General features: G+C 64.0%; 1 protein-coding gene across 1 annotated transcript; it reads left to right on the forward strand.

Annotated features, from left to right (window-relative positions):
• Window positions 1–249: 249 nt before the first annotated feature.
• ADCY6 (adenylate cyclase 6) lies at window positions 250–15,283 on the forward strand. Its single transcript, XM_054649318.2, has 22 exons — window positions 250–438; window positions 1,316–2,150; window positions 3,929–4,078; window positions 4,168–4,289; window positions 4,940–5,051; window positions 5,119–5,246; window positions 6,401–6,559; window positions 6,647–6,788; window positions 6,870–6,998; window positions 7,468–7,493; window positions 7,595–7,742; window positions 8,344–8,441; window positions 8,518–8,605; window positions 8,681–8,797; window positions 8,868–9,026; window positions 10,437–10,612; window positions 10,694–10,723; window positions 11,332–11,461; window positions 11,875–12,138; window positions 13,138–13,342; window positions 14,371–14,495; window positions 14,580–15,283. Exons 2-22 carry the CDS (start codon window positions 1,317–1,319, stop codon window positions 14,706–14,708), a joined length of 3,471 nt encoding a protein of 1,156 aa, XP_054505293.2. The 5' UTR covers window positions 250–438; window position 1,316; the 3' UTR covers window positions 14,709–15,283.
• The last annotated feature ends 436 nt before the right edge of the window (window positions 15,284–15,719 follow it).

The raw sequence follows: 15,719 nt of genomic DNA on the forward strand, positions 1-15,719 counted from the left end.
CACTCGGGGGGGTTGTGCGGATCCCCGCCGCGGTGTCCGCGCTGTCCCCGCCATGTCGGTGCGTGTGTCCGTGTCCGTGTCCGTGTCCGTGTCCGTGTCCGTGCGCGTGTGCGCAGCCCCGGGGGTGCGAGTCCGCCCCCGCCGCTCCGGGCTGTACCGGGCCGTTCCCGCCGCCGCCGCTGCGCCTTTAAGGCCGCCCGGCCGGGAGCGCCCGGGAGCGGATCCGGGCGGGGGGGGGGGGAGGGGGGGCGGGCACCGGCCGGGGCGGGCCGGGGCTGCGCGGCCGCGACCGGGACCGGGGCCGCCACCGCCACCGGGGGCCCGGCCTGGGCGCGAGATGGGGCGGCGGGAACGCGGCGCGGCCGCCGTGTAGGAGCGGGCGGCGGCGGGGCCGTGGCGGGGCGCGGGGCCCCGCGGCCGGCGGCGCCGGAGGCGGAGGTGAGCGGGGCCGCCCGGGCGCACCGGGAGCGGCGGGAGGGGCTGGGGGGGGTGGATCGGGGCGGCGGCGGCGTCGGGGATCGGGACCGGGACCGCGATCGGGACCGGGACTGGAACTGGGATCGGGGCGGGGGGGCGACACCGGGCTGGGCCCCCGGGCGGCGGGAGCGGTGCGGCCCCCGGGGGGGGTCCGGTGCGGCGGGAGCTGCCGGTGCGGTGGGAGAGTCCGGTGCGGCGGCCGGAGGGCGCTGGTGGGTCCCGGTGTACGGGCCGGGCTCGGCGGGGCTCCCGTGCCCGGAGCGGGGAGGGACGGAGGGGAGGAGGGAGGCGGCCGCCACCACCGGGGCCGGCCCTTCCCGGTGGCCGTTCTCCACCGCCGCTGGCCCCGAGCAGGGACCGGCTGCCACGTCCCGGCTGGTTCCCGGTGCCCCGGGGCGGCCGTGCCCGGTAAAACCCGTTGGCCGCCGTTCAAGACAAACAGGGCCGGGACGCCCGGGTCGGTCCCAGCTTTGTCGCAGGTCGCTGCACCGGGAAGGGCGGGCTCGGGGCGGCCTCGGCAGGGCCACGCACCGGGCACCAGGACACACTGGGCACCGGGACAACGGGAACCCGACACCGGGAACCCGGCGCTGTGCACCAGGATTCTGGCACCGGGCACCCAGCACCGGGACTTTGGGGCACCGGGAACCCAGCACTGGCCGTGCCCACAGGGCCCATGGGGACAGAGGGAGAGCTGAGCTCTGCATCCCCAGGATGGTGGTGGGGACATCAGAACCCTCCACTCCTTGCACGGCCTCGCACCCCCGTGGACACCGGGGCTCTTGTTGGGGTGTCAGGGTGGGGGGACCAAGCCCTGACCCCTCCTCGGTGCCCACAGCATGTCGTGGTTCAGCGGCATCCTGGTGCCCAAGGTGGACGAGCGGAAGACGGCATGGGGGGAGCGCAACGGCAAGAAGGGCCCGCGGCCCCGAGCCGGCCTCTGTGGCCCCCGCTACATGAGCTGCCTGCAGGACCCTGAGATGGAGCGGGGCGCGGGACCCCCCCGGGGGCTGCGCTGCACTTGGCAGGAGGATCACTACGGCAAGAAGGGGCCCGCGGGCGATCTGGGACTCAAATCTGTGGACGCGGGCTTGGAGGACGGCGAGGCCAAGGGGCCGAAGGGAGCGGCGGGACATGGGGGGCGGCCGTCGGCCGGCGAGTGCTGGCGGCGCCTGCTCCAGGTTTTCCGCTCCAAACGCTTCCAGTCGGCCAAACTGGAGCGGCTCTACCAGCGCTACTTCTTCCAGATGAACCAGAGCAGCCTGACGGTGCTGATGGGAGTGCTGGTGCTGGTTTGTGGGGTGATGCTGCTCTTCCTCTGCCTGCCCGGTGCCCCCCACGTGCCGGCGGCCGCCGCGCTGGCCGGTGCCACGGCGCTGTTCCTGCTCCTCATGGTGCTGTGCAGTCGCAGCGCTTTCCCCCAGGACTACATGTGGGTGGTGAGCTACGTGGTGCTGGGGCTGCTGGCCGGGGTGCAGGCGCTGGGGACGGTGGCCGTGGCTCCCCGAAGCGCTGCCGAGGGGGTTTGGTGGAGCGTTTTCTTCATCTACATCACCTACACGCTGCTGCCCGTGCGGATGCGGGCGGCGGTGCTGGCCGGGGTCCTGCTCTCCGCCCTACACCTCGCCATCGCCTGGCACCGCAACGCCGCCGACCCCTTCCTCTGGAAGCAGGTAAGGGACACACCTGGGAGGGGCTGAGCCCCGCGGGGTCCCGCCCTGCTGCAGGTGGGACCTCCCATCCCCGAATCCCGCTCGGCAAATTTGGGATATTTTTCTTTTTTTTTTTTTTTTTTTTGCACTTGGTGGAAAGTTCTAGATGCAGGAGGGGCCCCTTGGCTACTCGGGGATGGGGGAGGTTCCGTGCTGGGGTCCCGTAGTGGGGTGGGATGGGCTCCTCACCCCGGCACAGACCCAGCATTGTGGGCTGCACAGGAGGAGGGGGCACCCACAAAGCCCCCGTTGTAGGGTTGGCGGAAACCCCCGAGGAGGGACGCGAGTGCAGGGCACCAGGGCAGGGGAGTGGCCGTCACCCAGGGGGGCTGGGACACTGCCAATGTCCCCAGTGTCCCCTGTCCTGCCTCTCTGGGTGCTCCCGGAGGGGCGCTGCTTGCACGGGGGGTGCAGAGGGGTCCCCCACCCCTGGGGCCGCGTGTTCCCGGCCCCAGCAGCTCCCCCTCCTTGAGCAGAGCCGCTCGTCACCGTCACCCTCGCCCTGCCTGGCCGGGGCCAGGGCCACGTGCTGTCCCCGCGGGGCACAGGGCGAGGAACACAATGACATCCGAGGCCAGCGGGGTCACGGGAAGGGCCGCCCCCCCTGGGGAGGGTTCACCCTTTCAGGGCAGGAGCGATGGGGCTCCGGGGGATGCGATGGGGCCGGGGAGGGGATGTGAGGCCTCTGCTCCCAGTGTCCCAGTGTGCTGGAGCGCTATAAATAGCCCTGGCCCCGGTCCCGGGGGATGGGGGACGGGGGAAACCGCAGCTCCCTCCGCAGCCATCTCCGCTTTCTGACTTCCTCTGCTTCCCGAGGGCGTCCCCATGACCCCCATGCTCCAGGACCCCTGCCCCCTGTATCCTCAGATCCCCCCTGCTCTGGTTTTTACATCCCCACATCCCCATGTTCCCCCTGCCCTGGCTCTCCACATTCACCCTGTGCATGTCCCCTGTGTCCCCAAGTCCCCTCTGCCACCCTAACCTGTGTCCTCAGGCCCCTGTGAGCCCCCTACCCTATGTTCCCTTTGCCCCACCTACACTGTGTCCCCATGTCCCCTTTGCCCCCCATCCTGTGTCCCCAGGGCCCTGCATCCCCTATTCCCTGATTTCTCACAGTCCCAAGTCCCCCATGTCCCTTGTCCTGTTCTCCCATGTCCTTTGGTGCCCCACATCTCCCTGACCCTGTCCCCTGAATCCCCCTGACCCTGTGTCCCACAACCCCCCTGTCCTCCTGCCTCGAGCCCCCATGTTCCCATACCCACACCCCCTTCTTAGCAGCACCCCCATACCAAAGCCAAGGTTCTGTGCTGCAGAGGAGGGTGGCAGAGCTGGCTGGGGGTCCTTGAGTGATCTCACTGAGCCCACCTCCCCCCTAGCTCAGTTCCAATGCCCTGATCTTCCTCTGCACCCACGTGTCCCTTTGCCCCCCATCCTGTGTCCCCAGGTCCCTGCATCCCCTAATTTCTCATAGCCCCAAGTGCCCCATGTCCCTGCAGCCCCCTTGCCTTGTTTTCCCATGTCCTCTGGTGCCCCACATCCCCCTGACCCTGTGTCCCAGAACCCCCCTGTTCCCCTGCCTTGAGCCCCCATGTTCCCATACCCACCCCCCTCTTTGCAGCCCCCTCTCCTCCCTTTAGCAGCACCCCCCATACCAAAGCCGAGGTTCTGTGCTGCAGAGAGGGGGGCAGAGCTGGCTGGGGGTCCTTGGGTGGTCTCACTGAGCCCACCTCCCGTCCCAGCTCAGTGCCAATGCCCTGATCTTCCTCTGCACCAACGTGGTGGGGGTCTGCACCCACTACCCGGCCGAGGTGTCGCAGCGCCAGGCCTTCCAGGAGACCCGTGGCTACATCCAGGCGCGCCTGCACCTCCAGAGGGAGAACCGTCAGCAGGTGGGACGGGGGGTCCCGGGGGTCCCCATGCTGAGCTGGGGGTCCAGCAGCACCCCCTGACCCTGCTGATGGCACGGCTGTGGCTGCAGGAGCGGCTGCTGCTGTCAGTGCTGCCACAGCACGTGGCCATGGAGATGAAGGAGGACATCAACACCAAGAAGGAGGACATGATGTTCCACAAGATCTACATCCAGAAGCACGACAACGTCAGGTACTGTGGGGACAGGGGTGTTGTGGGAGAGCTTTGGGGGAGGCATCACCAGGGTGCCATGGGGTGCTTGGGGGTGTCATAGGGTGCTTGGGGGTGCCATGGAGGGTGCCATAGAGGGTGCCATGGGGTGCTTGAGGGTGTTGTGGGGTGCTTGGGGGTGCCATGGGGTGCTTGAGGGTGTCATAGGGTGCTTGGGGATGCCATGGGGTGCTTGAGAGTGTTGTAGGGTGCTTGGGGGTGCCATGGGGTGCTTGAGGGTGTCATAGGGTGCTTGGGGATGCCATGGGGTGCTTGAGAGTGTTGTAAGGTGCTTGGGGATGCCATGGGGTGCTTGAGGGTGTCATAGGGTACTTGGGGGTGCCATGGGGTGCTTGGGGATGCCATGGGGTGCTTGGGGGTGCCATGGGGTGCTTGAGGGTGTTGTGGGGTGCTTGGGGGTGCCATGGGGTGCTTGAGGGCGTCATAGGGTGCTTGGGGATGCCATGGGGTGCTTGGGGGTGCCATGGGGTGCTTGAGGGTGTTGTGGGGTGCTTGGGGGTGCCATGGGGTGCTTGAGGGTGTCATAGGGTGCTTGGGGGTGCCATGGGGTGCTTGAGGGTGTCTGGGGCACCGTGTGGGCCCTCCTCAGCCTGTGCTCTTCCTCCTGGCAGCATCCTCTTTGCGGACATCGAGGGCTTCACCAGCCTGGCCTCGCAGTGCACGGCCCAGGAGCTGGTGATGACACTCAATGAGCTCTTTGCCCGCTTTGACAAGCTGGCTGCGGTGAGTGGAGGGGCTGGGGGACTTTGGGGGGGTCCTGGAGCCCTCCTAACCTGCTGGTGCCCCCCAGGAGAACCACTGCCTGCGCATCAAGATCCTGGGGGACTGCTACTACTGCGTGTCAGGGCTGCCAGAGGCGCGCGGGGACCACGCTCACTGCTGCGTGGAGATGGGCGTGGACATGATCGAGGCCATCTCGTGAGTGGGGCAGAACTGGGGCTGTGCCTGTCCCCAGTGCCACCACAGCTTGGGGGCTGCACCTGACCCTGCTGTGCCCATCCCCAGTGCCACCACAGCTTGGGGGGCTGCTCCTGACCCTGCTGTGCCACCACAGCTTGGGGGGCTGCACCTGACCCTGCTGTGCCACCACAGCTTGGGGGGCTGCACTTGACCTTGCTGTGCCCATTCCCAGTGCCACCATGGCTTGGGGGCTGCACCTGACCCTGCTGTGCCCATCTCCTGGGCTGGCACATCACTGGTGCCACCATAGCTTGGGGGGCTGCACCTGACCCTGCTGTGCCAGTCCCCAGTGCCACCACGGCTTGGGGGGCTGCACCTGACCCTGCTGTGCCAGTCCTCAGTGCCACCACAGCTTGGGGGGCTGCACCTGACCCTGCTGTGCCCATCCCCTGAGCTGGTACATCACTGGTGCCACCACAGCTTGAGGGGCTGCATCTGACCCTGCTGTGCCCATCCCCTGGGCTGGCACATCTCCGGTGCCACCACAGTTTGGGGGGCTGCATCCAACCCTGGTGCTGGTGTGTCCCCAATGCCATCACAATGTGGGGGATGGCATCTCCTGGGCTGGCATGTCCCAAGTGCCACCACAACCCTGAGAAGCTGTGTCTGGTACTGGTGTGTCCCTGGTGCCACCACAGCTTGGGGGACAGGTCCCATTCGTGTTGCTGGCACATTCCCAGTACTCACCAGTCTGGGTCACAGTGCCTAGGGGTGCCATAGGGTGCTTGGGGGTGACATGGTACCATGAAGGTGCCATAGGGTGCTTGGGGATGCCATAGAGGGTGCCATAGGGTGCTTGGGGGTTCCATAGGGTGCTTGGGGGTGCCATAGGGTGCTTGAGGGTGCCATAGGGTGCTTGAGGTGCCATGGAGGATGCCATGGAGGGTGCCATAGGGTGCTTGGGGGTGCCATGGAGGGTGCCATAGAGGGTGCCATGGGATGCTTGGGGGTGCTTGAGGGTGCCATGAGGTGCTTGAGGGTGCCATAGGGTGCTTGGGGTGCCATGGGGTGCCATGGAGGATGCCATGGAGGGTGCCATAGGGTGCTTGGGGGTGCCATGGAGGGTGCCATGGAGTGTCCAGGGGGTGACACAGTGCCGGTGCCATCCACAGGCTGGTGCGTGAGGTGACGGGGGTGAACGTGAACATGCGCGTGGGCATCCACAGCGGGCGCGTTCACTGCGGTGTGCTGGGGCTGCGCAAGTGGCAGTTCGATGTCTGGTCCAATGATGTCACCCTCGCCAACCACATGGAAGCGGGCGGCAAAGCCGGGTGAGCCGGGCAGGAGGGGCCGGGCTGGGCTCTGGGTAGGGGGTGCTGGGCAGGGAGGGCTCAGCACCATCATCCCCCCATCCCCAGGCGCATCCACATCACCTGGGCGACGCTGCAGTACCTGAACGGGGACTACGAGGTGGAGCCGGGCCACGGGGGCGAGCGCAACGCCTACCTCAAGGAGCACAACATCGAGACCTTCCTCATTGTCGGCTGCAGCCAGAAACGCGTGAGTTGGGGGTGGTCTGAGGGGGCAGCAGCGGCGTGGGAAAGCTGGGGTCACCCCCCTCATGGCTGTGTCACCCTGCAGAAGGAGGAGAAAGCCATCCTGGCCAAGCTGCAGCGCACTCGTGCCAACTCCACCGAGGGGCTGGTGCCACGCTGGGTGCCCGAGCGCTCCTTCTCCCGCACCAAGGACTCCAAGGCCTTCCGGCAGATGGTGAGCAGGCCTGGGCAGGGGATCGGGCACAGGGAACCCTCACCACAGTGCTATCAGCCCCTTGCTGCCCTTCCGTGGCTGCCAGTGGCTTCCCCAGCCCTGCCCGCAGCCCTCGTGGCTTCCTCCAGTGCCTGAGGGCTCAGGGAGTTCCTGGGTGGCCCCTGGTGCTCAGCAGACACTGGAGATCCTCCTTATCCTCCTTGTTGTCACCAGTCCTGGGCACCCTCAGGGGTCTCCCATCCTCACTGGAGTTAGACACCCCCCCTAGACCCCTCCCTCCTCCCTTTGCAGACCCCTGGGACCCTCTTGTCCTTGCCAAAAACCCTTGCGGACTTCTCCTGCCCTATTTACCCCTGGAACTCTGTCCCCCATCCTGGGTGACCCTGGGGTGGTGTCCCATGTCCTTGTCACTCATGAGGGTTGCCCCCATCCATGCCAGTGTCTCTGACACCTCCCTTGTGTCTCCCAGGGCATCGATGACTCCAGCAAGGACAAGTAAGTGTTCCCATGCTGGGCTGCTGGGGGGGTCATGACCAGCCCCTCCCTGGGGCAGAGCTGGGGGGCCTGGGAGGGTCCTGACCCCCCCCATTCCCCAGCCGTGGTGCCCAGGAGGCCCTGAACCCTGAGGATGAGGTGGATGAGTTCCTGAGCCGGGCCATCGACGCCCGCAGCATCGACCAGCTCCGCAAGGACCACGTCAAGAAGTTCCTGCTCACCTTCCAGACCCCTGAGCTGGAGAAGAAGGTTGGGGGGCCCTCTGTTCCCTTTGTTCTGGACCTACTGTTCTGGCTGTCTCTTGAAGTCCCCTCTGCCCTGGCCCCATCAGCATCTTTGTCCTCCCTTCTCTCCTGCATCCCTTGGGGTCTTCTCTGTGCTGCTTTCATGGTCCCCTCCACCTTCTCAACCTCATCCTCTGGGGTCCCCCCTGTCCCCTCCCATCCCCTGGGATCCCCTCCCTACATCCCATTCCCTGCATCCCTGGAGTCCCCCCCATGCCCCTCCATCCCATGCCCCAGGGTGTTCCTGTGCCCCTTTTCCCCACCCTCTAGGGTCCCCCCTTCCCCTCCATCTCATTTCTTGCATCCCCTGAGGTTCCCCATTCCCCTCTATCCCACCCTTTGGGGTTGCCCCTGTCCCCCTGTATCCCATCCTCTGGGATGTCCCCAGTCCCCCTTCATCTGCATCCTTTGGGGTCCTCCCATTTCCCTCCATCCTGTCCCCCAGGTTCCTCCCATTCACTGGTGTCCCCTCAGTCCCACCTCCATTCTTCCCCTGGGATCCCCCTGGGGTTCCCGGGGTCCCCCCTGTCTCCATCCAACCATCCCACCTCCCCCTGTCTCCTCAGTACTCCAAGAAGGTCGATGACCGTTTTGGTGGCTATGTGGCCTGTACCCTCCTCGTCTTCTGCTTCATCTGCTGCCTCCAGATCCTGGTGTTCCCCCAGTAAGTGCTGCAGCCCCCCCAAATACCAGCTCTGATCCCCCCCCAACCCCATCACTCACCTCCCACCTCTCCCCAGCTCCTCGCTGATGCTCGGGGTCTACGTCAGCATCTTCATCCTCCTTGCTGCCATCCTCTTCATCTGTGCCATCTACTCCTGCGTCACTGTGAGTACCTGAGGGCTGGGTGAGGGTTTTTGGGGGGCTCAGCCACACCTGACAGGCTCCTTGGTGCCCCCCCAGCTCTTCCCCACCGCCCTGCAGCAGCTCTCCCGTGGCATCGTCCAGTCCCGTGCCCGCAGCACCGGCATCGCCGTCTTCACCATCCTCCTCGTCTTCATCGCTGCCTTCGTCAACATGGTAGGGTCCCGGGGGTCTGGGGGGTTTTGGGGGGGCTGTGGGGCACCAGCTCACCCCTCTGCCCCCCCAGTTCTCCTGCAGCCGCGTGGCCCTGCGGGACTGTGCTGCCCGTGAGCTCAACGTCACCCCCGGCTCTGTGGGGCCCTGCCAGCTCCGTGCCCTCAACTTCTCCCTGGGCACCGCCGTGGGCTCCTGCCACGGGGACGGGCTGGCCTGTGACTTCCCTGAGGTGAGTGGCCATGGGCACTGCCTGGCACAGGGCACGGCTCCCACAGGGGTCCCTGCTGGTGCCAAGTCCCTCCTGGGTGCTGGCAGAGGGTCTCCATGGGTGCAGTGTCCTCAAGGATGCTGGCACAGGGTCCCAGAGGGTTCAGTGTCCCCCAGAGTGCTGGCACTGGATCCTCATGAGTGGTGTCCCCAGGAATGTTGGCACGGATCTCTGTAGGCTTTGTGCCCCCAAGGGTGCTGGCAGAGGGTCTCCATGGGTGCAGTGTCCCCAAGGATGCTGGCACAGGGTCCCTGAGGATGCAGGGTGCTGGAATGGGGTCCCTGCAGGCACTGTGTCCCTAAGGATGTTGGCACAGGGTCCCAGAGGGTTCAGTGTCCCCCAGAGTGCTGGCACTGGGTCCCCATGGGTGCAGTGTCCCCAGACATGCTGGCATAGGGTCCCTGAGGACACAGGGATCCCTGCAGGCACTGTGTCCCCAAGGATGGTGGCACAGGGTCCCTGAGGACGCAGGGTGCTGGAATGGGGTCCCTGCAGGCACTGTGTCCCTAAGGATGCTGGCACAGGGTCCCCATGGGTGCAGTGTCCCCAAACATGCTGGCACAAGTCTCTGTAGGCACTGTGTCCCCAAGGGTGCTGGCACTGGGTCCCCATGGGTGCAGGGTGCCAGCACAGGGTCCCCACACACACGGGGTGCTGGGACAGATTGCTCAGGTCCAAGGTCCTCAGTGGGTGCTGGCACTGAGCCCTTGAGGTTGCTGGGTGCTGGCACAGTGTCCCCAGGGGTGCAAGGTCCCTGTGGGCGTGGGGAGGTGCTGGGATTCCTGGGGTGCTGCAGGAGTTCCAGGGCTGCTGCAGGGTTCCCAAAGGTGCCATCCAGTGTTCCCAAGGTGCTTCAGGGGTTCCTAGGATGCTCTCTGGGGTCCCTGGGGTGCTGCAGGGTTCCCAAAGGTGCCATCCAGTGTTCTCAAAGTGCTGTAGGGGTTCCTGGGATGCTGTCTGGGGTCCCTGGGTGCTGCAGGAGTTCCTGGGGTCCCCAAGGTGCCATTCAGGGCTCCTGGGGTACCATCCATGGTTCCTGGGTGCCCTCTGGGGTTCTTGGGGTGCTTCAGTAGTCCTGTGGTGTAGGCTGGTGTTTCCAGGGGTGCCGTGTGGGGTTCCCAGTGTGCTGCAGAGGTTACTGGGGTGCCATCAGGGATTTCCAGGAGTGCCTGCTGGTATTCCCAGGGTGCTACAGGGGTTCCCAGGGTGCCATCCAGCATTCCGGGGGTGCTGCAGGGGTTCCTGGAATGCCAGTCCTGGTTCCTGTGGTGCCATCAGGGCGCTGCAAGGATCCCAGGGGTGCCATCTGGTGTTCCTGGGTACCACCTGGCGTTCCTGGGGTGCTGCTGCATCCCACCATGTGCCCCCCAGTACTTCAGCTACAGCGTGGTGCTCAGCCTGCTGGCCTGCTCCGTCTTCCTGCACATCAGCAGCATTGGGAAGCTGCTGCTCATGGTGGGCATCGAGGCCACGTTCCTGCTGCTGGTGGAGGGGCCTCACGCTGCTCTCTTTGACAATGCTGACCTGCTGGTCCTGGCCAACGCCCTGTGAGTGTCCCCAGTCCCCCAGGGGTCCCCACATTGGAGCTGTGTCCCCACCCCACTGACACCTGGCTCCTGTCCCCACAGGCCACCCTTCAACATGACCCAGGGAGAGTGGTGAGTGGGAAGCTGGAGCCAGTGGGGCTGTGAGGGTGGGCAGAAGCAGGAGGGTCCCTTGGGGGTCTGGGTACAGCCTCGGGGTCTCTGGTGTGGGTTCAGCTTTGGGGTCTGGGTGCAAATCTGGGGCTCCTTTGGGTGGGTGAGTGGATCTTTGGGGTCTACCATGCAGATTTAGAGTGCCTGGGATGGGAAGGTGAATGTTTGGGGTCTTGGATGCAGCTGTGGGGTCCCTGAAGAGGGTGAACGCATCTTGGGGGTCTGGGTGGATCCTTGGGGTCTGGGTGCAGGTTTTGGTTCTCTTGGATGAGTGGGTGAATCTTTGGGGTTGGGTGCACATTTGGGGTTCCCCTGTGTGGGTGAGTGGGAACTTGGGAGGGTCTGAGTGCAGATTTGGTGTCCCTGGATTGGGTGGGTGCATGTTTGGGGTTGGGTGCATGTTTGGAGTTCGCCTGTGTGGGTGAGTGGGAACTTTGGGCTCTGAGTGCAGATTTGGTGTCCCTGGATTGGGTGGGTGGATCTTCGGGATCTCTGGGTGGAGTTTGGGATCTCTGGGTGGGCAGGGACCAATCCCCCAGCCCACCTCAGGGGTCCTGGGGGTCCTGCAGCCCAGCAGAGGGGAAGGTGGCCCTGCGCTACGTGACCCCCGTGGTCCTGGCCGTGTTTGCCCTCGCCCTGTACCTGCACGCACAGCAGGTCGAGTCCACCGCCCGCCTCGACTTCCTCTGGAAGCTCCAGGTAGGACCAAGGTGTGGGGGGCTGGGAATGACCCTTTTCCTGCATCCTGGGACTGACCCGCCTTCCTGCACCCCAGAACTGGGGTTGTCATGGGACAGGGACCAATCCAGGGCCAGGACCAACCCTGTCCCCACACCCTGACACAAAGGTGGCTGCAGGGCTGGGAGCAGCCCCCTTTCCCTGCACCCCAGAACTGCAGTGACCATGGGGCTGGGACCAAACCAAGGACTGGGGTGACCATGGGGCTGGGACCAAACCAAGGACTGGAGTGACCATGGGGCTGGGAACAACCCTCACCCCAAACCCCAGGACTGGGGTGACCATGGGGCTGGGACCAAACCCCTCTCCACACCCTGCTGCCGGGGTGGCTGTGGGGTTCCTGTGGCAGCTCCCACCTGGCTCTGTGCCCACAGGCAACGGGTGAGAAGGAGGAGATGGAGGAGCTCCAGGCCTACAACCGGCGGCTGCTGCACAACATCCTGCCCAAGGACGTGGCCGCGCACTTTCTGGCGCGGGAGCGGCGCAACGACGAGCTCTACTACCAGTCCTGCGAGTGCGTGGCCGTCATGTTCGCCTCCATCAGCAACTTCTCCGAGTTCTACGTGGAGCTGGAGGCCAACAACGAGGGTGTGGAGTGTCTGCGGCTGCTCAACGAGATCATCGCCGACTTCGATGAGGTGCTGGGGTGGGGAAGGGGCGAGGGGGTGCATGGGGGTGAAGTGCACAGGGATGGGGTTCATGGGGTGCTGGAGAGGCTGTGGAGCAGTGGGGATGAGGTTGTGGGCCAGGGAATGTGGTCATGGAGTCATGGGAAGGCAGTGGAGCAGTGGGGATGAGGTACAGGATGTACTTCACCCTTGGAGAAGCCAAGGAGCAGCTTTCACCACAGGAATGGGTGCAGGGCATTGTGGAGCAGCGTGGGTGGAGTGCACAAGGATGAGGTGCAGGAAGATGGGGTGTGGGAGAGGCTGTGGAACACCAGGTTTGGGGACAGGGTGCAGGAGATGGTGGGCACAGGGTGCTGGAGAAGCTGTGGAGCACCATGGATGAGGTGCAAGATGGGAGGCACCAGGTAGGGAGAGCCTGCAGAGCCCCATATTTGGGACAGGATGCAGGAGATGGTGGGCACAGGGTGCTGGAGAGGTTGTGGAGCACCATGGATGAGGATGGGGTGCAGGGGTTGCAACAGCCACAGGTTGCTGGAGAGGCTGTGGAGCACCATGGATGAGGATGGGGTACAGGGAACATGGACATGGATTATGGAGCACCATGGATGAGGTGCAAGATAGGAGGCACCAGGTATGGAGAGGCTGCAGAGCACCATATTTGGGACAGGATGCAGCAGGGGGTGCTGGAGAGGTTGTGGAGCACCGTGGATGAGGATGGGGTGCACGGGATGTGGTCATGGGGTGCTGGAAAGGCTGTGGAGCAGTGGGGATGAGGTACAGGATGTACGTCACCCTTGGAGAAGCCAAGGTGCAGCTTTCATGGAGCCACAGGAATGGGTGCAGAGCTGGAGAGGCTGTGGAGCAGCATTGGTGGAGCCACAGTGCAGGTGTAGGAGCTACTGGAAACCCATGAAACAGCATTGAGGGAGCCACAGGAGGGGGGGCAGGATTTGGGGTACCCATCCCCCTGTCGAGGTGCTGTGGGGGTGACCCCAGCCCATCCCCCAGATCATCAGCGAGCAGAAGTACCGGCAGCTGGAGAAGATCAAGACCATTGGCAGCACCTACATGGCGGCCTCGGGGCTCAACGCGGCCACCTACGACCGCGAGGGCCGGAGCCACATCGCGGCGCTGGCCGACTACGCCATGCACCTCATGGAGCAGATGAAGTACATCAACGAGCACTCCTTCAACAACTTCCAGATGAAGATTGGTGAGCCCTTGCACGCCCCTTGCACGCCCCTCTGCACCTCCAGCCAGCCCACGCTGTTGTTTGTGGCTTTGTGGTGGCGGCTCTTGCACCCCTTTTTCCTCTCTCACCTCCCTCCCTTTCCCAATCACCTTTTCTTTTTCCCTTTCTTACCCCATTTTCCTCACACCCCTTTTCCTTTTATACCCCCTTTTCTCCCCTCCTGCCCTTTTTACCCTCTTGTACCCCCTTTTCTCCCCCTCACCCCCTTTTCCCCCCTCACCCTTCTTTTCCAATCTCTCCCTTCTTTTCTAATCTTACTTTCTCCCTTTCCCTTTTCCCTTCTCACATCCCCTTTTCCCCCTCCACATTCCTCTTTTCCCTGTCACTCTCTCCTTTTCCAATCTCACCCCTCATCCCTTCTTTCCCCCCCACCTCTATTTCCCCCTTTTTCCCCTTCCCCCCTCACCTCCCCTTTTTCCCCTCCACATTCCTCTTCTCCCTGTCACTCTCTCCTTTTCCAATCTCACCCCTTCCCCTTCTTTTCCCCCCTCATTTCCCCTTTTCCCCCTCCACATTCCTCTTCTCCCTGTCACTCTCCTTTTCCAGTCTCACCCCTTCCCCTTCTTTTCCCCCCTCATTTCCCCCTTTTTCCCCTCCACATTCCTCTTTTCCCTGTCACTCTCTCCTTTTCCAGTCTCACCCCTTCCCCTTCTTTTCCCCCCTCATTTCCCCTTTTCCCCCTCCACATTCCTCTTCTCCCTGTCACTCTCTCCTTTTCCAATCTCACCCCTTCCCCTTCTCTTCCCCCCTCACCTCCCCTTTTCCCCCTCCACATTCGTCTTTTCCCTGTCACTCTCTCCTTTTCCAATCTCACCCATTCCCCTTTTCCCCCCTCATTTCCCCTTTTCCCCCTCCACATTCCTTTTCTCCCTGTCACTCTCTCCTTTTCCAATCTCACCCCCCACCCCTTCTTTTCCCCCCTCACTCCTCTTTTTCCCTCTTCCCCAAGTGTTTGGGTCATCCCTGACTCTCAACCCTGTCCCCCCCAGGCCTGAACATGGGCCCGGTGGTCGCAGGAGTCATCGGGGCTCGCAAACCCCAATACGACATTTGGGGCAACACGGTCAACGTCTCGAGCCGCATGGACAGCACTGGGGTCCCCGACCGCATCCAGGTCAGTCAGGGGTGGGAGGGACACAGGACACCTGCCCAGAGACCCTCAGTGTCCCCTCCTTACCCCTGTGTCCCCCCCCTGCAGGTGACAACAGACCTGTACCAGGTGCTGGCGGCCAAGGGCTACGTGTTGGAGTGCCGGGGGCTGGTCAAGGTCAAGGGCAAGGGGGAGATGACCACCTACTTCCTCAATGCGGGCCCTGGGGGCAGTTAGGGGGGTCCCCGTGGTGTCCCCCCATGCTGGGGACTCCCCCAGCCTGTGCCGAGCTCAGGCAAAAAAAAAAAAAAAAAAGGAAAAAATCCCCAAATATATTAAAAAAAAAAAAAAGGGAGAAATGGACACAAGGAGGTGGTTGGGGGGTGTGGGAAGGTAACCCTATGCCCCTCCTCCGTGGGTGTTTTAGGGGGTGTTTCCCAGCCCTGCACCGGGGTGTTTTTTGTGGGAGGGGGTCATGGTAACCCCCCATCCCTTTGCTGAACCCCCCATGTGCCAAAGAGGGGAGATGGGCCCCCCGCCCCCCAGAAAAGGGACTGCAGGGGGTTTTGGGGGTCCCCAGCCCCCTCCATGTGCCAAATTGAAGTGCCGCCTGCGGGGGTGGGGAGGCGCAGGCCCAGCATCTCCGCAGCCCCCTCACCCCCCGGGGGTCCCAGCTCCCTCCGGGGGGACTGTGGCGGGGAGGGGAGGGGGGAAAGACCCTCCCCCTTTTAAATGCAAAAAAACCCTAATGAAGTGACTTTTTTTTTTTTCTTTTATTTTTTTTTTTGGAAGCAGTTTTGGGGAGGGGGGGGCTCAACCCGGGGGGAATGGGTGGGTGGGGGGGCACTGGTCCCCTCACCCCCAGCGCAGACCTGAGGTACTTTGTCCTTCGTGTGTACAGATAAATTATATATAAAACACTTTGGATACGAGCTGTGGCCTGGCCTGTGGGGCAGGGGGGCGTACGGGGCTACCGGTTGGGAGGGGGCTCGGGATCCCAGGGGGGAGAAAACACGGGGAGCCGGTGAGGAGGGGTCCCGGAGGGAGATACAGTCGGAGCGGGAGGTGTCCCGGTAAGGGAAACGGGGTGAAAAGTCGGTTGGAGCGGTACAGGCAACGTCTGGAGGCTGCGGGACCCCGGTAAAACCGGATCTTGGAGGGGTGGGGGGATCCCGCTGCTCCCGGGATAGGGGGAAACATACCGGAGGGGTACTCTGAGCTCCCGGTGAGGCGGGGGTCTCGGGTTGG

This window comes from Agelaius phoeniceus, chromosome 35, assembly GCF_051311805.1.
Source record: "Agelaius phoeniceus isolate bAgePho1 chromosome 35, bAgePho1.hap1, whole genome shotgun sequence".
Taxonomy (NCBI): domain Eukaryota; kingdom Metazoa; phylum Chordata; class Aves; order Passeriformes; family Icteridae; genus Agelaius; species Agelaius phoeniceus.